The sequence below is a fragment of the Dendronephthya gigantea genome, unplaced genomic scaffold (genome assembly GCF_004324835.1).
Source record: "Dendronephthya gigantea isolate DGI-Jeju-01 unplaced genomic scaffold, DenGig_1.0 000249F, whole genome shotgun sequence".
Lineage (NCBI taxonomy): Eukaryota > Metazoa > Cnidaria > Anthozoa > Malacalcyonacea > Nephtheidae > Dendronephthya > Dendronephthya gigantea.
The window spans coordinates 107979-133034 of record NW_021163259.1 but is presented as its reverse complement, the minus strand read 5'-3'; the positions used below and the strand labels follow the sequence as shown (position 1 = coordinate 133034).

Here is a 25056-nt window from a genome sequence, read left to right as displayed (position 1 = left end):
AATTCTGATTAAATAATGATGACAACTAATATATTTGTTTGAACATTTACGATTTTTTATGCTCATGTGCTTGTTTTTACAATGAATATTTATGAATATCTAATCCAATGAATAATAAAACAAATTATTAAATTTGGCTTTCGCAGGATATTCAGAATAATTCAGGCCACGGTCAACGCTATCTAAAAACATTGTCGTCGGCATTAAGACAGTCTTCAAGTCTTAATGCACATTAAATTTAAGTTATGTTTTGGTAAAGAAGCTTAGAGATTGCTTGAAAACGAAAAGAAGCTCATATTGCTTAAAAAACGCCTTGTAAAAAAGAGGATAGAACACCGCCGTTTGGGGGTGGAGTATTTGCTAGTGCTATATAAAGTATAACATGTGCTTGTTGCTGACCAAGTGCTTGCTGATTGCATTTCGTTTTTCGTACCCGTTCCTAACGTTCACGAATCCTCGGCTAATTAGATTGTCCACTTCCATTTATACAAATTGTAGAAAAATTCGCACTGGCGATAAATTTTCATAGTGAATACGCTTTTGGAACATATCCTTCCTTCCCTTCCTTTATGAAAGATAGTTGGAAGCCGAGGAGAGGCCCGGTAGAATGAATGCTGCCCTCTAGGGAAACTGAACGGTCGAAAGAAGTCAAGAGCGAGGAGGTGGACGAGTATGAAACTGGCAAAGAGAACATCAACAAGAAACGCAAGCGATCAAATAATGTGAAGAACGGTAGTCGTGTGCCGAGTGAACACGATTTAGGCGAGCTACTGCCAAGCAAGAGACTAAATATGGACATTGACGAGGAAAATATTGCGGATGAGAGTAATGAGATGACGGATTCGCCAGGCAAAACCTTTCCTGCGCCAACAAATAACCATTTGAGTGACCGTTCTCCTCTAGCAAACGCCAAAACACCCGGAGCTAAGAAGCTCGTTATAAAAAACCTCAAAGGTCTGTATCCAAGCTACTTTTATTCTTCCAGAATTCTTTAATGCCATAAAGATAACACCACAAATCCCTTTCAGGCACATTAATTGTCAGTTGCCATTTGGTCTGGTTTGTATTAAAATATGAACCATCAGTGTTCATTCCCCCAGGAAAAAGTTGGGCAATAGGTAGGGTAGTGCCAAACATGTCATGTTTCAAGTCTTGCAAAGTTCTTGCAAAGTGTCTTCCTTTCATGACTTCCTTCTAAACATAGCATTTAGGATTCATATATATGGTATATATACATATAAGGATCAACTGGTACCAAAGAGAGCCTGCAATAAATTGATATTATGCATAATTTATTAGAGGTAATTTTATTGTGCACTATTCACCCACGGTGATTTAACTAATTTTAGTATGCTCTCTTGTGAAATTTCCTTGTTTTTCTGAAAGATTTTCACTCATGTTGGCATGTCCATTTAGTATATTGCAATGCCTATAAAAGTATTGATTTCACATGATTTCACTTTAGTTTTTAGTTAGTGAGGTTTTAGTAGTTTAGGAAATTTCAAGTCTAGAAGGGACGAGTATTATTTTGGATATAATACATATATACCATATTAATGCGCTTTTCCTGACCATACTATATATTACAGGAAAAACAATGTAAAATCACAACTGAATTTTTTCACATTGGCCTTGTTTTAGTCAGCTCAACCATTTTATTAGTATGGACCTTTGTCCCCACAAAGGCTCTTTGTCGACACCTGCCACTAAGTTATGGAATTTTTGACTTTGTTAAAATTAATGTATATGATCATGTATATAATAGCTTTATGTCTATGATCAGTAAAAGAACTATTTTTTATAAGCAAATAATTATACTTACACCTTTATTATTGTCTTTATTAACATTTGCAGCTAAGCCTAAGCTTCCTGACAACTTCAAAGACACAACATGGGGTAAATTGAGGGAAGCTATTTGTGCGATTCAGAATAAGACCTCAATCTCATCTAGTCTGGAGGATTTGTACAAGGCTGTGGAAAACATGTGCTCACATAAAATGTCTTCAGTTCTTTACAATCAACTGAAGGATGAATGTGAGCAACATGTGAAATCCAGATTATCACAGTTTATTGGATATCCTTTTACTATTATTTTTTTGAATAGCAATATCATTACTGTACCAACTATATTGTAAACTTATGATGCTTAATGCAGAACTATTTTAGTCTATTTATGATGGTTGGATAGCACACGAGTGTTATCAATCGTTGAAATATATAAATTTTGCACAAATTTTGCACAAATTTTGCTAAAGTGGATATTCATGAATTTAAATGCATAGCAAACCTATATGTTGTGAGATATTCAGACAAGGTACACAACATATTTTAAAAGTATAGAAGTTCAAAATGTAAACAAATAATTTGTTTATGTAATTTCCACTTAAATTAAGTGTGTGTTATTCAGTAACATGTATTGCTTACTAATAGCTTGAGTCATTTGCAGATGGCTTTCTTATAAGACTATGCAAGTTAATTATTCTAATATTTGACATGGTTTTTTCCATGAGCCTTTGAGTTGTGATTAAAAATCCCTAAACTAAAGATGTGTTCACCAAGGCAAAATCCCCTTTTCATGTCTCTATTTTGTACTCACTGCAATCAATAGCCATAACAAGCAATATAGGGATAATTATATATGCTTTTCTTTAACTAAATGATACTGAATCCCTGGACAGCTATTTTTATCTGACAAAACTAAATCATTGCTGGGAAGATCATTGTCAACAAATGGTAAGAAATTTTACGCGTGTATGATTTCAAATTTAATGAAACTTTTGATTACTGGCTTTCCCCCGAATGTTTTAAGCAAAGTTTCACGTTTTTACAACACATCAGTCAGTTTCATTTTAATGCAGGGGCAGTAACCTAGATAAGTAAAAGAATATCAAAGCAGTCTTTAAACAGCATTCAAAGTATCGTCCTCTATTATTTTCAGCAGTACGTAAATTATAGGTTCAGGACGGAAAATGAATAATAGTAATAGAACGAATAGGAGTGCTGTTAATGGCAAAATCATACGACCACGTACTACCACATACTAAAACACAATTGAAAGGGTACGATTAATGATTTATCGCACTCCTCTTAACCAATGAAATTGCAGTAGTTGTTTAATTATTTGGAAATAAGTCTTATTTAGCTACTTACATCCCTCCCTGTCGTCCTGGCCTCCGTGTTATTTAATTTTTCCCAGATAAAAAGTACATATTGTACAAGATAAATAAATCCATTTTTTTGGAGGGACGGAATTGCAGCATTAATTGATTACACTGTCGTTTTCGTTGCTATAGATAATGATAAGGAGCATATTTTTGTTCTTGGACCGCACTTATGTTCTGCAAAACCCGACTATCATATCAATATGGTAAGTAATACAAATGCAGTACATGCTTAGTACTTAGTAGTTAGTATAGACCCATTGCAGCACAGACGTTTGACAAATTCTCAAAAAAATAATGCAAACCATTTGATGATCCTCCTGATGCCTGTTGTGGCGTGATAGGCAAAGGCATTGAACTGTAAACAAACTGGAACGATAACTTAGCAGGGAAAATTGAAGCTAGTTCTTTTTACTTTTTCTGAATTTGAGCTGAAATACTTGACGCCAAATGTTAAGCCGTATATGAAATTAATGCAATTAAAAAGTTATATTTCGTGTAGAAATTTCGAGACTTTAGCTTAAAGGGAAATATCTAAAACAGATTTGAAAATTTCCCGGGTTTTTTTTTATATATTTCCTGTGCAGTTTAATGCCATTATTTCTATATGATGACCTATGTACAAATACCGATACAAATTTTAGTACATCACTCCCGGGTATTTAGAATTACTAAAATTTATCATAATTAAACTCATTAATACATCACTACCGGGAATTCCAGTACAATCATATGATATTTTACAAAGGAAAGGTACACTAATCGACTACTACAACGACTGTTCACGACTAGTTGAAAAACGTGCAGCCTCCGTGACGATGAGCGCGAAAATTTGTTTCAGGACAGTTCTTTTGTAGCCAATATGTTTCAGAAATTTCGACCAAATAATAATGTTCGCCATCGGCGTCGAAATTTTTCGCTATATGTTGGCACGAATGTATGTACTAACGATCGAACAGTTATAAACTATACAGTCTCTTCGAATTAAATTCTGAGAATTTTTGTGAAGAGGCCCTCAATTTTGCCCTCTCTTGTCCCAGTCCTAAAGTGCGTTATACATGTTTCACGCGACACCGCGGAAATTGGTATAGGCTTAGCCGCAATTCTCGATACTTAGACTTCAAACTTGGTGAGGAAAAAGATTTATAAATATTCAAGAAAATATGTCTTGCACAAAAGATTTGAAGCTTGCTCACGGTAAAAACGAATCGTCTGAATTAATAACCTTGTGTATACTTTAAGCCTCAAAATGGCCATTTCACAGCGGTCAGATGTGTATGATGAGCTGTCAAAAGATTGCAGAATGCGTATTCAGAAGAAAAATTGAACTTTTTTAAGATATTAAAAAGGTTTCTCTTTGATAGGGCGATACAGAAATGCACAATTGTGAACCAGCGATTAGATTTTCGGGTTGAAACGTCTTAAACACCAATTTCTGCGGTGTCGTTTCACGCAGTGGTATTGGCGCCTCACGAATCTGATTTTTCCATCTTACAAACACGTCACTGCCTAACTCCCCAAAAGGCTTTACACACCCGTATGCAGCAACTTCCCTTAATATTTAAAGTGACGAATGCATTTTTATTTGGTACAGGGATTTAGGACTTCAGCTTTTCCGAATTCACATTGTTGACAATAAGATTGTGGTGGAAAGAACAATTGAGGGACTTTTGTCTCTGGTGGAGCGAGAAAGGTACATCTTAAATCTTTTACCAGATAGCGCAAAGGTACTAATTACCTCCGGGTATGTAATGTATGCCTTAAAAGCCAAGTTCGCTCCACCAAGTTATAAAATAAAGTTGCAGGTTGTGTTTCCATTTAATAGGGAAAATATAGGAATATATTGTTCTATTTTTCACTCGTGGAACTTTAGAATATGTTATTGCTATATAGCGGAAAGCCGGAAGCATTGAAACAATTTCATTGTGCGTTTGTCGTTTTATTCAAGTATTTTGTATTTAAAAATGCTAAAATTTCTTCAAAAGTTGACATCATGTCGTGTTTGTTATACACTGTAGTTTGCTACATTTTGGGCAATATTTTCCCATTTCTTTCTTGCATTATAAAACTCACAAAATTGCAAATCCTTATACATGCACTCTTCGAGTGCCTATTTTTTCATACTTGTATTTTCATACTCTCTGACACGCTCATACACTATGTATAATGCAATTGCATGCAATCACTGTGTATATCTATTAATCATTAAGGTGTTCTAATCTTCCTGTCATTCTTCTTCTTCCTGAATTTCCACGGTTTCAGACGTGTCAAACAAAAGAGCAACAAAAATTGAAATTTAATGTGACGAATGTGAAAATGGCTTAAATTTGAGAATTGCGTTTTGAATCTCACCCCTATATTTTGACGCTATCTTGAAAAAAATTGTTAACAAATTGCCGCCAAAATGACATACGACAATTTTTCACATGTGAAGAATATCGCACGTCCAATCAGAAGCCATGTATGGCATTTTATCACACGTGAAAAAAATCTATCAAATTGCATGTTAATTTACCCAGTGATAAACGATTTTTATTTCATCATTTTACTGTGCATAAAATCTTCGGTAATAATATATAACATTCATTGAACTTCCATTTAAAAAGGTGTGCATGTTATTGTCTAATTGATCTTCGTATAATTTCATTAGCTTTGTCCAGTGTAATTCTTTTTCAGTCTCTTTAAGCATTTATTAATTTGTTGTAGAAATGGTGAAGCTGTTGACAGAATATTACTAAAAAGTTTGCTACGTATGCTGGCAGATTTACAGGTGTGTACAGATTTACGTAAAATATTAACTCTCTTCTGTGCGATTTCTGTTGAATAAAGATACAGGAATATGCCATTAGTTAGCCTATTGGGTATCTAATCAAATTTATTAGACCTCCTCCCGGAAGGTGGTATTAGTTAAGAGTTGAGTGGTAGTTACGTTGTTTTGCTTATATTTCCAAGAGACTGTTTAGCTCATATTTCAAATCTAAGGATTTCATATATAATTATATACTCTAATGCATAATTGGTTAACAACCGAATAAATGAACTGTGTTCCTGCTTTAACATGAATAAAATTCTGAACTCTGATTGGTCGAGCGACCTCGGAATATTACGCAATGATCACCTAAACGGATTTTTTAAAAATGACGGCGATTGTTTTGGTCAAAGTAACATGAAGAAATCAGTAATTATGGCAACTAGCTAAATGAGCAAAAAAAATTTTCGACCTGAAAATCTACGTTGTATAAAGTGGTGCTAAAATTTATTTATTTCGTATAGAAGATCGTTTTATTTTATCACCGTAAATTGTCGAGTTATTTGTTTAATTAAGATTTTGTTGTATTTTCTACCACAGATTGGTTATTCAATTAATCGCTTTTGTAATTGCACTCAAACCGCCTCAGGCTCAGTGAATATCACTGAGTATTCAGAGTATTCAGTGATATTCACCGAGCTAGTAATAAACACTCTCATCTGCATTCGTTCGAACGTTGATAAAAATCACTAAAAAATATATTTAAAAAGATTTCGACCATAAACCTGTTTTCTGTCATATAACACAAAATGTCTTATGTGGGGAAATGAACTACATATACCTTACTATCGTGTTAAATATTTGATGTACGTGAACATTCATGACGAAAATTGCTAAATACAAAACTAACGCTAAATCCGACTTCAAACGACAAATCGTGCAATCATATTACAGCGACTATTCATGTTACCAAAAACGGTTCATCTCTGAATCAACATTATTCCTCAATATTTCTCCGCAACTAGCAAGCTTACAAGCAGATTATTTTTATCGTGTTTGATTAGGAAGCTCTTTTTATTACTTGATTAACCTTTTTTATAGATGTATGATTCTTCCTTCGAAAACAAATTCATCCGAGCAACGGAAGTTCTTTACGCAGCTGAAGGGGATAGACTGATGCAGGAGAGTGATGTAAGTTGACTGTACTTGGAAATACGTTTGGTGACCCCTGTCGCATTTTTATCTTTATTTTTCAGCATTAACAAAAAACGGCTTGGATTTGCGAGTTCAATAACTTTGAATTTGTTATTGTTCTATACTTCTATATACAAAATTCTCGGAATTCTATTTTCCAACAGTAGTGTGATGCGCGGGAAAGACATCACTAATAGTAAATAATACTTTAAGGTTAACCCTCTTTGTGTGCCATTTCCACTGTCAGGGTTTGCCTGCGTATTAGTTGTAAAATGCTCGATGAGCTCTGTTTATGAGGCAAGTTATAATTGTATTGAATAAATAGTCTATCGTTAAGTCCTATTGAGTAAGCTAAAGGTGTGATAAATTCGAAAGGTTTGCTAAATTAGCACCAAACTTTTGATGTAGGTACCAGAGTATCTTGAGCATGTACAAAGAAGACTGCAAGAAGAAAATGATCGTTTACTTCATTACTTAGACCACTCAACGAGGCAAGTTACCACTGTATTTCCTGCGGGTAGTTACTGGTTTTTATAGGGCGCATAAGAAGCTGAGTACATTCGAAATCATCTCAAATAGCGAAGCAGCTCCAGGCACGATACAGTTTGTTTGGGTGCGTATAGTGTGAAATAAAGGGATCAAATCTTAGATCTTTAAAACTCCAGACGGTGTCTTCTGGGACAAAACAAAAATGGCTTGTGCGCAAAATTGCTTACTATTTTCTTGGGTACACTAAGAACATTTAGATTAAAAAAACAGAGGGAAGAGTGGGTCAAATGAGACTTGAACGGACTTAACGTAATATGATATAAAATACATCGCAACACCTCTGCTCTCTTTCGCGCTTTACTTTACATGTTGTCAGAATTCCAGGAAATCAATTGAGAAGATATTAGTTGAGAAGATATCAGTTTTAGGTACACCCTGTGTGTACATAGAATACATTTTCTATTACGGTTTGCAAAACAGGATTAATCGAATATTTCGACCTATACTTGAAAGCTTTACGCTCACATTATGGCAAATGGTAAATTGTAGCAGTTATATCAAGTTATAAGGCCATATTTGTTTAAAAACCGCGTAAGATGATATAAAGTCCGTTCTGCGCACGTCTTCTGTTCATAGCAGACTAGGCAAGTTATGACATGGCAGTTGGTAAAAGGTTAACGGTAGCAGTTACGCCAAGCAATATTTGTTGTGTGATGATATCACCCTTAAAAGATGATATAGTCCGCGCACATATTTTTCTTATAACAAACTGAAAAAAATTGCAGGCGCCGTGTCACTGAAGCTTTGCTTTGTTTTAGTGATTGTAGTGTTTTTAATTCAATTAAAATTCCAACGTTTGAATTCAATTCGTTTTGTAGGAAACCCTTGATTACGTGCGTGGAAAAACAGTTACTTGGAAAGCATTCGCAAAGTGTATTGCAAAAAGGTAATGTTAAATTGGCAAATAAGTACGAATATTTTTTCAATAGACCTTTTCGGTAATTATGTCACAACATTATCGTTTTAAATTTAATATTATATCTCAACTGTACTGTACCCCGCTGCAGCGGGGTATTCGAGTTTGCGTGTACCACGCGTGGATGCCTCGCACACGAATCGAGGTTGTCAACAATTTCAAAATGGAGGCAAAAGAAGCCATTTCACCCAGCTTTTGCGCTGCCTACACGTTGTTTCGATATAATATATAATTTATAGACCTTCCGCTCGGGGAATTCGACGAAATATTACCCCCTCGGGAAGATATATCCCTCGGGCGAAGCCCTCGGGATATATCTTCCCTTAGGGGTAATGTTTCGTCGAATTCCCCTCGCTCCAGGTCTATAGATGATAAGAATCACCTTAAATGAGATGGATTTCAAGTTTTACTCTCACCAGCTATGTGCAAAGGTGCAAAACATGGCTTTTCCCACATTTATTGGTCCAAATAAAAAATCTTTTTCATGCATGTGTTGAAGAAAGATGTTTTGCATTTCCGCACGTGGCTCGTGAGAGTAAAACTTGAAATCCATTTCATTTAAGTTGGTTCTAAATTGAAAAGGTTGTGATGTTAAAATGTTATGACGTAATTACCGAAAAGGTCCATTACCGCAAATTCATAATTTCTAAAATAATATACTCACGTAGTGTTACGAACAGGAAACAAAGTTAAGAAAGCACAAGTGGCATCAAAACTTGACCTCGTTATGAATACAGGCCGTGTAAGACAGGCCGTATTGGAATAAAACAGGCCGTGTAAAATATCATTTAAAGGAATATAAAATATGCAGTTTCATTCGGAACAGAGAGTGCATAAGAATATTATATTGGCGAGGAGATGGCTGAAGGACAAGCCGAGCCACAAGAGAATATTACTGTAAATACGCAATCGGTTTCACTACAACCATTGCAGAATTCAATCATGGTGTCGATATTGGCAAAAGTCTAGGCACACGTTGGAATATTTGGATACACGATTTCAAGATGTTTATCCTCGCTGGTGGGATTACAGATGAGAAGCGGAAACGCCCATTACTATTATACCAAGCTGACGGACAGAGACGGTCTGACCTATACTAGATGGACTGAGTGCGCGACCTATTTAATCAGGAGCTGAATGGGACCACCGGGTAGCGATCAAGCTCAATAAGTGGGTACTATACAAGATAGTCAAGCCATTTAAACAAATAAAAGATGAACTTACGGTGACAACAAAAGGCGTGGTTCTTCGTGGTTCTCGTATATACCAGAATCGTATATAGTGATACAGCAACCTGCGATTGATATTGCACACAAAATCCATCTTGGCATTACTAAAACGAATTCACTAATCAGAGAAAAGATTTTGTTTCCGAATATAGACAAAATGGTGAAAGCAACAATCGAGAAGTGCTTTCTGTGTGGGCAAAGCACCACCACCAAGGGGGACGATACTTCGGGAGAATACCTTCTGGTCGCAATTGATCGCTATCGAAGACAGACACTGGACCTTCAACAGAACAGAAAATAATCATTATTTGACAGCACTTGGAATTAAAGATATCCAATCAACACCGAAATGGCCCTAGGGCAATGCGGAAGCGGAGTGATTTATAAAGCCTCTGGCATGGAAAAAGGCTACGAAGCGCTCACATTAAAAGAAGACCCTGGCAGCAAGAGCTACACCGTTTTCTGTTACAGTACAGGGGTCAGTTGTGAAACATGTTGTTTACATTAATTTTTTAATGGATTGTTTACAAAGTTGAATATCTTTTTTCCTAAATATTTTCTGGACCGATAGATATAGTCTGTCTAATTGAATTTTTATCTGGCAAATTATAAGTTGTAGATAAAGTGTAGTTAAATTTTTGAATTGTTTGAAACTGAAACTTCTTTATCCTTGTTAGTCTTAGTGATAAAAATTGTTGTAAATTTTTTAAATATTGTTGTAAAATCAATTGTAGTTCAGCTTTGCGGCTGCATGTAATTATTGATTATTTAAACGATCTATCGATCTCATCCACGAGAATTCCACCAGCGGAATTACTATTCACCCGTACATTGTTAACAAACACAAAATTGCTAAAAAGTGTAAAAGGGCGAGACAGCGATACAACAAAGAATATCACTGGAAATTTTTTTTAAATTCCCAAATGTCCATTTTGTTATTTTTTTAAAAAAGGGGGTGATTAATATGGGACATGATTGACAGTTAGGGAAAGAGACATAATATAGACATGTAGCTAAGAGTGCGAAGGAGATAGACAGACCGTGTAAAATATCATGTAAAGGAATATAAATTATACAGTTTCAATCGGAACAAAGAGTGAAAATACTATCGGTCAGAATTTTCAATAATCACCTTTGTATTTATACTAATAAAGCGAGATTCACCTCGCCTCGGCGAATAACCCCAGGTACACGGTTGAGAAAGCAAAACGCCCCCATGTAAAAGCTGAATTCCTTTTTTGTCATTTTTAATTGAGTCCATTTGTTGTGATTTTAGGCTTCGAAAAGTTAATGGATGCGAACAGAATCGAATTCTTAACATTGACTTACCAACTGTTTATGAGAATACGTAAAGGCCTCGACGACCTGTGTGTTGCATTCAGTAACTATATAAAGGTATGTTTTTCTCTAAAGACCCGAAAGCCACCCCCTGAAAACTCGCACATGAAGCTTTTGCGATTCCTTCGTTGATTTCACGGGAATATTTTTTCCACCGAATATTTAAGATTGACTAAACCGATCTGCTTCTACAACACTTTTACCACTTTCGAACTTCTTTGAAACTTTCCACTTATGCATGATTGTAATAAAGTAAAAATTAATTATGAATTAATAAATTAATTATGAAAAAAAATTAATATGAGCAGACACCATCAACTAAAAAAAAATATTTAAACGGGAGTTAGACCTACAAAATGAGTTACCACAGAAATATTTTAAGCCAAAATATTAGTAAACATACTAGATTTCAAAATTTTGAGCTATTTAATTATGAATGGTTCTCCACATAAAAGCAACAAGCATTAAAATAAGCTATGTTTGAGTCCTCATAGAATCCAAACATTGCTATGGACTCATTCCATGCACCATTGTTAAAAGTATATTTTCCTTCTAGGTGACCTTTTCAAGTACTAAACAAAGCATGTCAAATGAAACATTTTACTGACAGCCTAATTTATGAAGAACCAATGTGACTAACCATTAAACATCTACTTGAAACCAGCTAGCTGTGTAGCCATCGCAAAAATCCTGTACTTATTGTTAAGACCCAATTATTTCATTTTTCGCCAGCGGAATGTATTGTTGTTTCCGAAATTATATTTTTGCTAACATACTCCGAGACAACTATCAGTGACTCCTACTCACAAAATTTTGAAATATTTTTAACAGTATTTAGCCAAAAATTGTCGATACCTTGGATTCAGCATACAGATGACGTCATCCCCAATCTTGTCCTCCTACATCTTTACGTAATAGAATTTTTATAGTTCCTAAATCTTTCAATTTTTGCTTGTTTAGAGGTGCGGCCTGGAGATTGTCGTTACAGTGGATCCAGAGAAAGATAGAACGATGGTCCAGGATTTACTCGACTTCAAAGAAAAATTGGACAATATTATAACTCAGGCTTTCATGAAACACGAGAAATTTGTAAATGCAATGAAGGTAAGATATTTGTTAAAGCAAAACGTGCGTAATTGAGTCCAACAATTTGCACAACTAAAATAGATTACGTTGAAGTTGCAATTCCCAAAGTACAAGGATTTTTAGACGCTAGTTCATAATCTGTACTTGTTTAGTTATATTTGTTGTCACTTGCTATGACGAGTAGATCTATAAACTCTGTTTCCGACAAAACAAACGAAACACGAACTAGCTATATTCAACATTTTAAAACTACTTTTAAAAGTAAACATTAATTTTGTTTGTGAACTAACGTCTAAAATCTTTGCCCTTGGGAATTGCAACTTAGACGTTTTTGATTTTATAATGGATAAGACTTAGTCAATATCGAAAGTAATGAGCTTGGTCAATCTTTAAACTTCGCGCGTTCGTAATGCATGCTATAAATTGTTTGAACTTAAAAGAAATCCGTCAGGCCGAACTGAATATATGAGTGAACACCTCCCCCCCCCCTAATTATCGTTCTAGAACCTGCATTGCTACCAAGATCCTTATAAATCTTCTAAACCGTAACAACGTTTAGAAAGTTTGTTTTGACCATTGCATGAATGTTTCATCTGTAACGGTATTTTAAGTCTTGAACTCGTGGTCGACCTTTAAGACAAGCGTACGTTCGTGATTTAAGATTTTAATTTTTAACAATTGTTTTGCAGGATAGTTTTGAAAATTTCATAAACAAGAGGCCGAATAAGCCAGCGGAATTAATAGGTTTGTAATCACAATAACTTTAAAAAAATAATTTGTGTTGATTTTAGTATTAAGAATCATACCCGTTTTCAAAACTACACAATAGGACGAAGAAATCGACGCGTATAATTTTGAAAACGGGTGAAATAGCGTGGACTATATCTATATGCATCCAGGAATTAGTATAATTGCATGCAAAAGCGATTATGGCCATTGACTTTGTCAAAGAATCTTAGATTATTACGCGATAGTAGTGTTAAAACCAGTAATTTCAAAGAAAATGTTGTACAAAGGCATGAAAGAAGCGAAAATATTTGCTTAAAATTATTTAGGGGTAAAAAAGTTGTCTTCTGCTTATATTTCCTGCAAATCATCTGTTTAATTAAATTGCCGCACGATTTAATCGAGATATTTACTTACGTTTAGAAAATATTTATTTTGTACAACAGGTATACCTTTGTAATAATTCTAAAACAATTATTCGCGTCATGTCGGTGAATATCACTAAATTACTGAATTAGTTCGTTTCAGTTTCGGCAATATTCACCACGCCTTTGGCGTATAATTGTTAGTCAGCGAACAAAATAATTTTGCTTATGGTATTCTGTATTGACGGATCGGCGGAAACACATCTCCACGCGGAACAACCGCGTGCTGACAGGATCTTTTAAATTGCAGCACAGTTAATAGAATATTCATGGTTTTGGAGACCACATAAAACTACAATACAACTTATTAACTATGTTGAGGTAGATTTATGCAAAAAATTGTTCCTTTCTCATCACATGTCTATTGTATTTTGCACAGATAAACCAATAGAAATCTTATAATTAACATATTTTTCAAGTCAAGGTCAAAGACGAATGCCATTGGTACGTTTGGCTAAAATACAATAGACACGCGACGAGAAAGGAACCATGCATTTTTTGCATAAACCTGGACAATAACTTAGTTAATGAATTGTATTGTACTTTTATTAGTCTCCAAACATTTATATTCTATTAACTGTGATTGCAGATATTGATATTAATAGATTTTGATGTAGACTCTTGGTTGTACATTTGCAATTTGTCTGAAGTCACGATGACGTTTTATTAGAATAGCGTGGTGACGTTTTATTAGAATAGCGTGATGCATTAATTATGCTTGCCAGATCTTTTCAATGAGTTAGCCACCCCAACATTTCCATGTATAGTGCACGTTTCATTTGGGGAACAGTTATCGAAGAATTACATACATGTAACGGATCTAGAAATTGCTTACTCCACAAAATATCCCCAAAATTGTTAGTTTTGCGTAAATTTAGTGAGTAAGTAAGTAGGTAATAAGTAATTAATTAATAGTCGCCGGCGCGGGTCTAATTTGGCAAAATCAAACATCACGAGTGCATGCTATTAATCCCTGATTGTACGAGCAACATTGCATGATTCTTTATTTATTACTATATAGCATGATAAAATTTGAGCTTTATCGCGTCCTTTTATGACATAAATTTTTAATGCAAGCGTCAAAACACAAGTCTTGCCAGAATTGTTTCAATATTTTGAACTTTTGCCAGTAGTTTCGTTTACCTTTTTGGCCTTTCTTAGTTCCTCCAGAGCTGTTTGGTTTGTATGCAAATATCTTTCTGCTATTTTATATATTTTTAACAATTATTAATTGTACTGCAGTACACGCAGTTAACATTGGTAAAATAGAACGAATAGAAGTGCAATTACAAAATAACATTCAGTATGATTTTGGCATTAATTTCACAACGTAGTCGGTTCTAATATATTAATGATACATCTTCTGTAATCAGAAAAGGAACAAATATAGAATTTAATAAACTTTTATATAATTTTTATATTTTGCTCTGTAACTGCATGGCAACTCAGCTCGTATATTGTTGCAGCTATACTTCTCTACAGCTAACATGAGTGTTCTATTTCAGCGAAGTTTGTTGACACGAAACTCAGAGTTGGCAATAAGGTAAGCTTATATGCACGAATGCTGAAGCAGTTAGATAAAATGTTTTAAGCCGTTGCAGAAAAACCCATAATCCAAAAATGTTTAAATCATATAATGTACGAAAGTTGGAAAATATTTTTCAGGTATGACATTGGCTAAAACAGAATTTTTAATGACCGAAATTTTGCACTAAGAAAGTCTTTTTAAAAAAAATCCGCGAATAACATTTACTGAACCACCGGGGGAGTGCGAGTGTCCATGATAAAATTGTAAAATGTAAAATTTTTAAAGCTCTTCATCGCTCTATCTTTTAGGCCATAATATTCTTGCATGCATGATTGTTTCGTGTCAAAATACACTCCTGCCAGACTTTATAATTATTTGTTATTTTGTACTTTTGGCAGTATTTTCATTTACTTTTTCGTTTTTTTGGTCCCCCCATGCAAGGCTGTTTAGTTTTGTATGCAAATAATCATTAACTGTTCTACAATACAATTATATTGATGTAACTGTTCCCCTATCAACCCTCAGTAATTTCAATTCAGTAATTTTATCTTGCTGGTAATAATAGTGCTAATTGAGGTGTGACGAATAGATTTAGAATATAGGACCAGCCTTCAGTAAAAAAAAGTAAATATAATTTTTTACGCATTAACTTCTGTAAAATTTCATTAACAATTGCTTGTTAAAGATAAATCATGAACCTTAAAATAAACCTTTTTCACCTACTATTATTACTTTAGCTTTTGTTAATTTCTTCAGAAACATTCCAGGTCGAAAAAAGAGGCATTAGATTAATATGCGTTCTGTTTCAAAATGTACTGTACTCTGTGGACTTAAAGTTTTGGTATTTCTGTTCTTAACTTGTACATTGTACTTAAACATTGTTAGGAGTCCACGGAAGAGGAACTTGAGAAACTTTTAGATAAAATAATGGTACTCTTTAGATTTATTCAAGGTAATGTGCTTATCAAGTTTAATAACAATTGCCTTAAAGATGAAATTAATGGGCTTTATGCGCTATGCGTAATATATACTTTTTTAGGAAAAGATGTGTTCGAAGCTTTCTACAAAAAAGATTTGGCAAAGCGCCTGCTTGTCGGCAAAAGTGCCTCAGTTGATGCGGAGAAATCTATGCTTTCTAAATTAAAACAAGGTGAAGGGTTAACAGGTCACTAGGGCGCTTTCCTTTATACGGAAATAACGGCCAGATCGGTCCTGTTGTATTGCGGTACAGGATGATTGTTATATATATTGTTATTTACATCTACCTAGCCCGGAAAATGCAGATTCACCGCTATATTCTTAACGAAATACTCTATTTCAATTTAAAATATGACCGGTCTGACCATGTTGGCCGCTTGAAAGAAATCTCCCTAGGGCTACCGCGATCCCAATACAATATACGGATGCAAGCACAGCTTCGCAATGCAAAGTTTGCTTGGTACTGTTAAGTTGCATTGGTTTGCTTAAAACCATTATCAGTTGAACTTAAGGTGGTCAGTACACTAAAAATCACGATTTATCATGTTTTAAAAATTTCAAGGGATGCAAACTAAAATGTCTCGCTATTCGCATTCAGTCTCCTTATTCGATCCTGAATATTCTCGAAAAATATATAAAGTACGCGAGAGTTAAACAAAAAGTTTTATAAATCAGGGTTTTACCCTGAGCAAACAATGTGATTTTCATTATACGTAGTAACGGCACGGAGTGCATGTAATTAATAATAATAATAATTAATATCGCGTATAGTTCCTACCCCCGTGTCGTTGTTCCGTGACGTATAGCTCCAACCCCCCCCCCCTGATGTGACGTTGTAGCTCAAATGGAAAAATGAGAAAAGTTTTATCTATTTGGTTTTAGAATGTGGGGCTTCCTTCACTAGCAAACTGGAAGGAATGTTCCGGGATATGGAATTGTCCAAAGATGTTTTAATCCAATTTAAGCAGGTTAGTATAGTATACAATGATTTTGATTTGGAGAGCCAGATATCTCTCGGACGTTCGGCTCTTATAGAATTACTGCGAATCTTTCAATGAAATTTTTTTACGTAGCTAACATGCAGTTTTGTTGGTTTTCAGAAAGGGTGGCATTTTTTCAGAGGGGGCGTGCATTCATTCCCAAGCAAACTATAGCTACTCATTGATTGCATGATCTTAGGTCTGGCAATAGTGGTCATTCTGCATTTAAATTGAGAAAGCAAAAATGCCTTTTTCGGTGGCATTAGCATTGCACCGGCATCGCAAAAGCGTATAGGTTCGATTTCTGCCGGGGGACCGACATTTTTCGATCAACTGTTCCTGGCTTGAATTTAGGTGTGTATAATTCCACTCGAAATTAAGACCCTTTGAACCTCTAGAATATACTACATGAAAGTTATATCTTAATGTTCATATTATTCATATTTTTTAGTATCTTCAGCACCAATTACTTCCTAGTAACATTGATATGGCAGTGAATATATTAACAATGGGTTATTGGCCAACATACATACCTGTTGAGATCAACCTACCCGTAGAGGTATAAAAAACGGCGTTTTACCATTGCTTCTCTTCAGTTTACTTAAAGAAGCACAAGTATGAAATAGCATTTATTCTTCCCTAGGGGTGCTTGGTTTTAATATTATGTTTGAATAGAGAATTACCTGCTAAATTTTATCCGTAACAGGGCATTTTGTCTTAGCATGCGCAAGCTTAAATACCGCGCTGAACTCGCATACGAAGCTTTTGCGATTCCTGTGGATTTCACGGAAAATTCTTCCCACTGAATATTCAAAATCGATTAAACCGATTTTCTTTTACCACATTTTCAAAACTTTCGAACTTCTTTTCAACCTGTACATTTTGGGACACGATAATAATTCCTTGTCACATTTCTGATAATACGTATTCTGTGTTCAAGTATTTACCTAGCGAACATTGAAAGGAGCGTCATGTACTATTGAGTGGCTTTTCCTCTTGAGCGATGGTTTGATGTTTTTAGATTTCGATAGACACTCTCATTTTACGAGAGACGGTATACTTATCATTCGCTAAAATTATTACATCTTTGCATTTAATGTGATGATCATAAGTCCACGCATGATGAGCTACGGCAGACTTGTTCAGTTTACCTTTCTTGTTTAATTAATATCACGAGCAAACAAATCACGACGAACGTTATATTCAAGTGACGTGTAAATTTGTTCACAAGCATAGTTGCACTGGCTTAACGGAATGTAAGCTTCGCAATATTAAATACGTATTTGGTGTTCCTACAATGTAAAAAAATTGCACCGTGTAACATGGCCTTTACACTATTAGTAAATTAGCCGTTAATCTGACATTTTTCATAGAGTTGCCTGGGCTCTGGAAAAGACTAATTAGTTGCATTGTAATTACAAACTAGATTTTATCTTATCATGAAACCAGGATGAAATAATCTATTTTTTCGCTGTAAATATTCATTGTTTAATCTCAATAGATGGTGCTCTATCAAGATACGTTTAAGAAATTTTACCTTGGCAAACACAGTGGCCGTAAGCTTCTTTGGCAGAATACACTGGGTCATTGTGTGCTTAGATCATCATTTGCCGAGGTATGCATATTTTTTGTCAGTTTCATTTTTTGTGATCTTTTTTTGATCATATGCGGAATTTTATCCAAAATGTTTTCGACATAAATTTGTCATTTGTTTTACATCATTGCACAGTCGACTATTACATATATATATATATATATATATATATATATATATATATATATAATATATATATATTATATATATATATATATATATATAATATAATATATTATATATATATATATATATATATATATATATATATAATTTTTTGTGATGGATGTTTACTCGCTGTTTGTTTTCCTGTATTTACAATTCAAGATACTATCACACCTTTTGTTACAACCCTACGTCATCCCCGAGCCAGCGCGAACCCCGTACGAGGGTACTAATTGCGCTGGGAAATTTATTACACCCGTGTATTTTGACAGAACATAGCAGAATACAAAGTTGTCCAAATTGTTAATTATGCGCATGTGCGAAATTTAAGCGAGCGTATATACTAAGTGAAATTAAGTTGAGACTGGTAATTAGCAACGTCCTGATTCTCTAGGGTGGAAAGTTGGTATTGAATTGAGACCGTCAGCAAATGATTTAACGTTAATTTGCTGTATGAAAGATGCAGTTTATTTGTAGGCTATATGAGCCTGATATCTTGTTACGATAGTCGATATGTCCTACGAAAAGCTATCACATCGTTAGTTTAGAGTTTAAATTTGAATCTTGATAAAACAAATATCAATTCAAAGCTTTTAAATCGACTACAAATATTCGCAGCATAAGCATTCGCAGCTGAAGATTTTGTACTATTTTTACGTTTTGAAGGTTGAATTCAGTTTAACCTTACTAAGCGGTAAGAGTCCATAAATTGTAACTGGGGCATATAAACTAATAAATTTTCTGCTTGAAGCATTTGAAAAATGGGTGATGTTTCCATTTTTATGACCATGGCTATGTGCACACCAGCGTCGTTTTCGAGCGCTTTCAAAATCGTTTTTATCTATTTTATTCATTTGATGTGTCGTGCACACGATCAAAAGGAAAATTTGCTCAATATGTTTAATTAGCTTCAACTTTTATTGTAAATTATGTTTGAAACCGTTATGGTATGATAACGAAAATGAAAACGCTCGAAATCGTTACCGTGTGCACATAGTCGTCTATTACACTAATAACGAATGTTGATGAGTGTAATGGTAAGAATATTTTTATGAGGTGAAAGATGGAATGTTCCATCTTTCAAATCAGTTATCGACTGACTCATCTGATTCCTTATATAAGCTTAGATTTTGCTAGCTCAGGAAATTCGTTGTTTGGCGAGGGGGGGACTGATATTTATATATTCACGTTCAGCTTTATCAAAACTTTTGAGGGGTCTATCTAATTGCGAGTTTTTTCTGTGCGAATTATCCTGTAGGATAACGTGAAGGATCTCCAAGTGTCTCTGTGTCAAGCACTGGTTCTTTTAATGTTCAATGATAGGGATAATCTTCCGCTCGAAGATATACGAAGTGAAACTCGGATAGGTACGTAAATCTGAAGTTTATATACATAACCATCAGTGTGAGTTGGCGTATTCCAGGAGGTTCTGCCTATAGGGAAGGGAGAAGTTGCGTCCTGTCCCCTTTGGATTGATACCAGGGGCGCTTCTATTATACGGTAAAAACGGCCAGACCGGTCTTGTTGAATTTCAGGACAGACAGATTTTTGGTATTTGAGTGTTCAAGAACTCTTCATTCAAGTATACCGTTATTTACCTCTGCTTAGCACGGTCACCGCTTTATTTTTAACGAAATACTCTATTTCAATTCAAATATGACCAGTTTGACCATTTTGGGCGCTTAAAAAAAGCGCCCCAGGTCTTCCACAGCTTATTTGCATAGTGAATATTCGCTTTGGTTGAACTGGTGGGTAAATAGCAAATAAGGCATTCAAACTGCATGAGCGTCTGGCTTTAATTTTAGGCATCTCGAGATCTCGCCATGAATACAATTCCTAATAAAAACTTCTGTGCGTTTGAAAATAAAAATGTTTTCATATACAGTAAACACTCCAAAAAGGCTGGCCCGGTCGCCGATGTGGAACCAATTTTAATAATTTTTAATGTTTCTCAGCGTTTCTTTTGTTATAACGCAAAGCCAATTGAAGGCGTTGGAAATAATCTCTATATCGGCAAGCAGGATGAAATGTTCTCATATGAACACATGACAAGTTTATCCCCTTTCACGGGGTGTCTCGCTGATCAAGCCAGTCAGCGAGCCCGCGGCTCCCATATAAATAGCCCCTTAGAGTAAGCATTTAGAATGTAAGTCAATGCTTTTTTTTCTAACACTTTTTATATTTTAATAACACTTTTAATCCTATTCCGTTTTTCAGAGGATAATGAACTGCGGAGAACATTGCAATCGTTAGCCTGTGGTAGAGCAAGAGTAATCACGAAAGTCCCGAAGGTAAGGAAAAAGCTTTACTTTAACTTCCACTGTGAGGTTTTCAAGCCATGAATTTAAAGTGTGTATAATTCCACTCGAAATTAAGACCCTTTGAACCCCTAGAATTTACCTACATCGAGTGAAGTGCCAAAAATTATAATTGATTTACCCTCAGTTATTCCCGGCATTACCACCTTATGCACATTAACCACGCTTGCTTTTGTCAGCTACCTCTGTAGCTCAGTGGCAAGAGCATTGCACCGGTATCGCAAAAGCGTAGGTTCGATTCCTTCCGGAGGACCGATATTGGACTCATTTTTCGATCAACTGTTCCTGGCTTGAATTTGAATCGGTATTATTCCGCTCGAAATTAAAACCCTTTGAGCCTCTGTAAATTTTGCCGTTAATTGCGAATAGATACATTTATCATTGTTCCATTTTCAAAATACCAGGCAAAAGTTAACGCAATATCACAACTTGTGTATTTATTGCGAATATATACATATATCATTGCTCCGTTCGTAAAATACTATTTTATCTGTTGATTTACCTAAGGTAAATTATCTCACCAATGGTACAAATAGACCTTGATTTACCAATGGTAAATTAGCCATACCATTCGTACGAATGAACTCTTAATTTCCCTTAGAAATGGAGAATTACTTTACCAATGAACACCATTGGTGCCTATACCTTAGCCGCGTACGACATTCTTGCTCTATTCACGATCAGAACCAATGAACAATCCTTATTCACCAATGGTAAATTAGCATTCCTTGGTACGATTGGACAACGTTCATTTACCAATGGTAAATTAATTTGCCATACCATTTGAACGAATGATCTTTTTATACCATTGGCATTGCGGAGTTACTTTACCAATAAACACCAATAGTACTAATGGAGAATATCTTGAGGGCTACGTAAGTCCCGCACGATAGCACTTATGGCATTTTAGAGATTAAATTGGTTAGGCTAGCCTAGTAGCTGTGTATTGGTCCTTTTGGGGTGACTAAATATAGAAATCTATTTCTGTCTTACCCATAATCCATCTTAACAATATTTAACTACTAAAACTGGGATGCTTTGCCATAATTATAGCTAATTGCAGGACAATACTTGCAAATTATTCTGGCCTTGGTAGTTTAATATGTTGGCAATTTAACATATGCTAACATTACCCTGATAATGTTAGTAAACGTTGTACTATATGCGTGACCTGATAACAAATACTAAACCCAAAAAATAAACTTTTAGAACAAAGGCCTATATTGACATTACCTAGAATCAAATTCGATTTTAAAGCTGATCCGACTGATTCAAAAAGCCGTTGTCCTTTAAAAACCTGAAACTCTACGCGCGGACAGAGTAACGGTATTGAATAGTTTTATCTTGTTTTTTTTCCACACAGGGTAAAGATATTGGAGATAATGATATATTTTCATTTAATGCTGAGTTTAAACACAAACTGTTTCGCATTAAAATCAATCAGATACAAATGAAGGAAACGGTGAGTGTTATGAGCTGGGTGAGTCCAGAAATAAATGTCTGTCTTATGAAAAGTTGCATGAGTTGATATCCTCTTGGTATACCTAAATTTCGGTCCATATACTATTTCCTAAGCCGGGTAGTGACTCCGTTTGGAGATTTGAAAGAGCTTAATGCGTATTTCAGCTTGCATGCATGCATGAGTACTGTGTGCTGGGATTGGTTCATCGTGCAGCGCAGTGTAGCCTTGACTTTTTTTAATGCAATTATTTTCTTTGTTTTATAGCCAGAGGAAAACGTCAGCACTACAGAACGTGTCTTTCAAGATCGGCAATATCAGGTATCTGCTTTAAATGTCCTTTCAATATATTACAACCAGCCTATATTATAGGTATTCTTTTAGTCTTTTAACCTTGCTCTGCCAACGTTCAACAATATTTTCATTTTCGGTTACAAAAGTTTCGGATGTCGCTTTTCCTTGAGATCTTTTTGAATTTTGTTCAGCATTCATTATTAAAATCTAGAGTCGCAGCTGACCTGCAACTTTACAATGTCAAAATACTATATTTCATATAAAGGGTCGTTTGAATCGTTCCATTTTAATTTCAGACAAAGTTCTCTTCACTTAAACTCCTGTGTTTATATACACGTCTAATACGTCCAAACTCTAACAAAAAGTGTCCCACTTTTGTTAGTCATGTTATAGTCGTGGTGTTATTTGATAAAAGTAACTGCATCAATGATATTATATGCAATTATTTTACCGACACAATTTACGTACTATACTGAATTTTTGACGAGCTCTTACGTCTGTAAATGATACATATATCTTCCTTCAGGTTTTATAGCATGATGCAGAGAAACCATAACAACCAAATGGTCAGATCTTACCTAGGCTTTTGAAAACCTTTGAGTTTTCCCAGAGATGTGTGCAGTTGGTTAGAAATATACATCTAAAATTTTATGATTTCGGATAGGCCTCGACAAACCTTTTCCATGGTTTTCCTGCATTAATTCTCATGATATCAAGCTCAGCGAGAAGTCACTTTCCGTTCGCTTATGACCATATCATCTTTGTTGTTGCAGGGTCGACCGCTTTTTAAGGCATGTAGTACACTCTAGCTATCGCCTGATGATCTGAGACTTTTTCGATCGCACTGTTGCTAGTTGAGCATCATTGATCATTCTTGTATACCCTCCCTTCAGATTTTCTTCTTTGGCTAACCTTTGCTGACATTCTACTCTTGCTAACATGCTAACATGTATCTGAGTATCTATCTTGGTAGGGACATCTTTGTTTGTGTGGTAAATCCAGTTAATGATTCTCCTGAAAAACTATATAAACTAAACTATATATATTTAGAACGGAGGCACGACCTTCAGTCATGGTCTGATCGCACCAACCTCAGGTTTAATGAGTGGGGGCATTTGTTGATTATGGTCATAACAACTTTTTGGAGGAAATACTCCCAGTAATAATAGCTGGATTTAGACTAGTTTCTGCCGTGGGAGGATTTTAGTGTTTTTTAGAAAGTTTTAAATTATGAGTAATGTATTTAGATATGCCTATAATTTTTTCCTGGATTTTTTTCTTCAGATTGATGCAGCTATTGTGCGAATTATGAAAACAAGAAAGACTCTCAGTCATAATTTATTAGTATCTGAAGTTTATAATCAACTCAAGTTTCCTGTAAAGGTTTGTGTTCAGCATTTAGATGGAAACTTTGATTGTTTGAGCTGCGACATGTTTGAACATCATGGTAACATCATGCACAACTACAAAACCTTTGTTTTGTAGTAGAAACCCTTTGGAGAGGAATTGCAATTTCTTTTGTGCCGATTCAGAAATGATGAAATGATATTGTTGACGTTTTTCAATTTCAACTTTCTAGCCTGCTGATTTAAAGAAACGAATAGAAAGCCTTATTGAAAGAGACTATATGGAAAGAGACAAAGAAATACAAAACCAATATCATTATGTTGCATAATTTTCGTAGTTTCAGACGGGTGAGTATTATCCTACTCGTTCTTTGTTTTTTTGTTCTGTCTACCGGGTGTCCCAAAAATGTACTCCGTTTGGATTGTTGATCAATTTTGAAAGGTGAAGTAATTTATTACACTGGAAGTTTCATTCGATAGAGGAGTGTGTACTTAGATTTTGGTATATTAAAGTTATATTATACTCGAAAATGCACGACGATATTAGTGTGTAAAGTCAAGTTTTATTAATTAGGGTTTTACCCCGAGCAAACAAAAGCGGTCGATTGGCTTATTCTATTGTTTCATTGTTCTATTGTATTATTCTCTATAGTGTATGAATATATGCAAAAAATTTTCTTGTTAACAAACTAACATTTTCATTTACCTTACCTGGTGCAAGAATCATATTTACCAGTGAATATAAAATAATCTACCGGGGCTGCAGCGAATACGAATGACGTAAGCGCGATTCGGCCAAAAACTTAATGATCACGTGGCAAAAATCTAGCTTTCTCATCGAACCGTTTGAATTTGAGGTATGATATATGAAGAAATCTAAATGAACGTATTAGGAGTGAGAACCGCCTGAAAATTTAGGTTGGCTATTTTAAAAAAATTGTACTAAGAGGCCTAGTCGATCTTTTCAACGAAGTGAAGGAAAATTTAATTTTTTAGACAGTGTGTCTATCGCGGGAGACTT

The 25056-nt window shown here is 35.0% G+C and overlaps 1 protein-coding gene across 1 annotated transcript; it reads left to right on the top strand.

Annotated features, from left to right (window-relative positions):
• The first annotated feature begins 450 nt into the window (after nt 1-450).
• LOC114540721 (cullin-4A-like) lies at nt 451-25056 on the top strand. The gene is made up of 25 exons (XM_028560848.1): nt 451-954; nt 1855-2074; nt 2664-2733; nt 3294-3367; nt 4756-4854; nt 5868-5931; nt 7012-7101; nt 7513-7595; nt 8472-8539; nt 11075-11193; nt 12097-12240; nt 12912-12966; nt 14879-14916; nt 15787-15853; nt 15941-16051; nt 16762-16847; nt 17311-17418; nt 18361-18474; nt 19877-19985; nt 20836-20909; nt 22300-22398; nt 22663-22716; nt 23974-24072; nt 24269-24383; nt 25032-25056. Exons 1-24 carry the CDS (start codon nt 612-614, stop codon nt 24362-24364), a joined length of 2484 nt encoding a protein of 827 aa, XP_028416649.1. The 5' UTR covers nt 451-611; the 3' UTR covers nt 24365-24383; nt 25032-25056.

Excerpts from the sequence above, each read along its gene's own strand:
- LOC114540721 (XM_028560848.1), top strand. The coding sequence starts at position 612 with ATGCTGCCCTCTAGGGAAACTGAACGGTCGAAAGAAGTCAAGAGCGAG. Across the intron at positions 5,932-7,011 it reads GTATGCTGGCAGATTTACAG|ATGTATGATTCTTCCTTCGA; the intron begins GTGTGTACAGAT and ends CCTTTTTTATAG. Across the intron at positions 14,917-15,786 it reads AACTCAGAGTTGGCAATAAG|GAGTCCACGGAAGAGGAACT; the intron begins GTAAGCTTATAT and ends AAACATTGTTAG.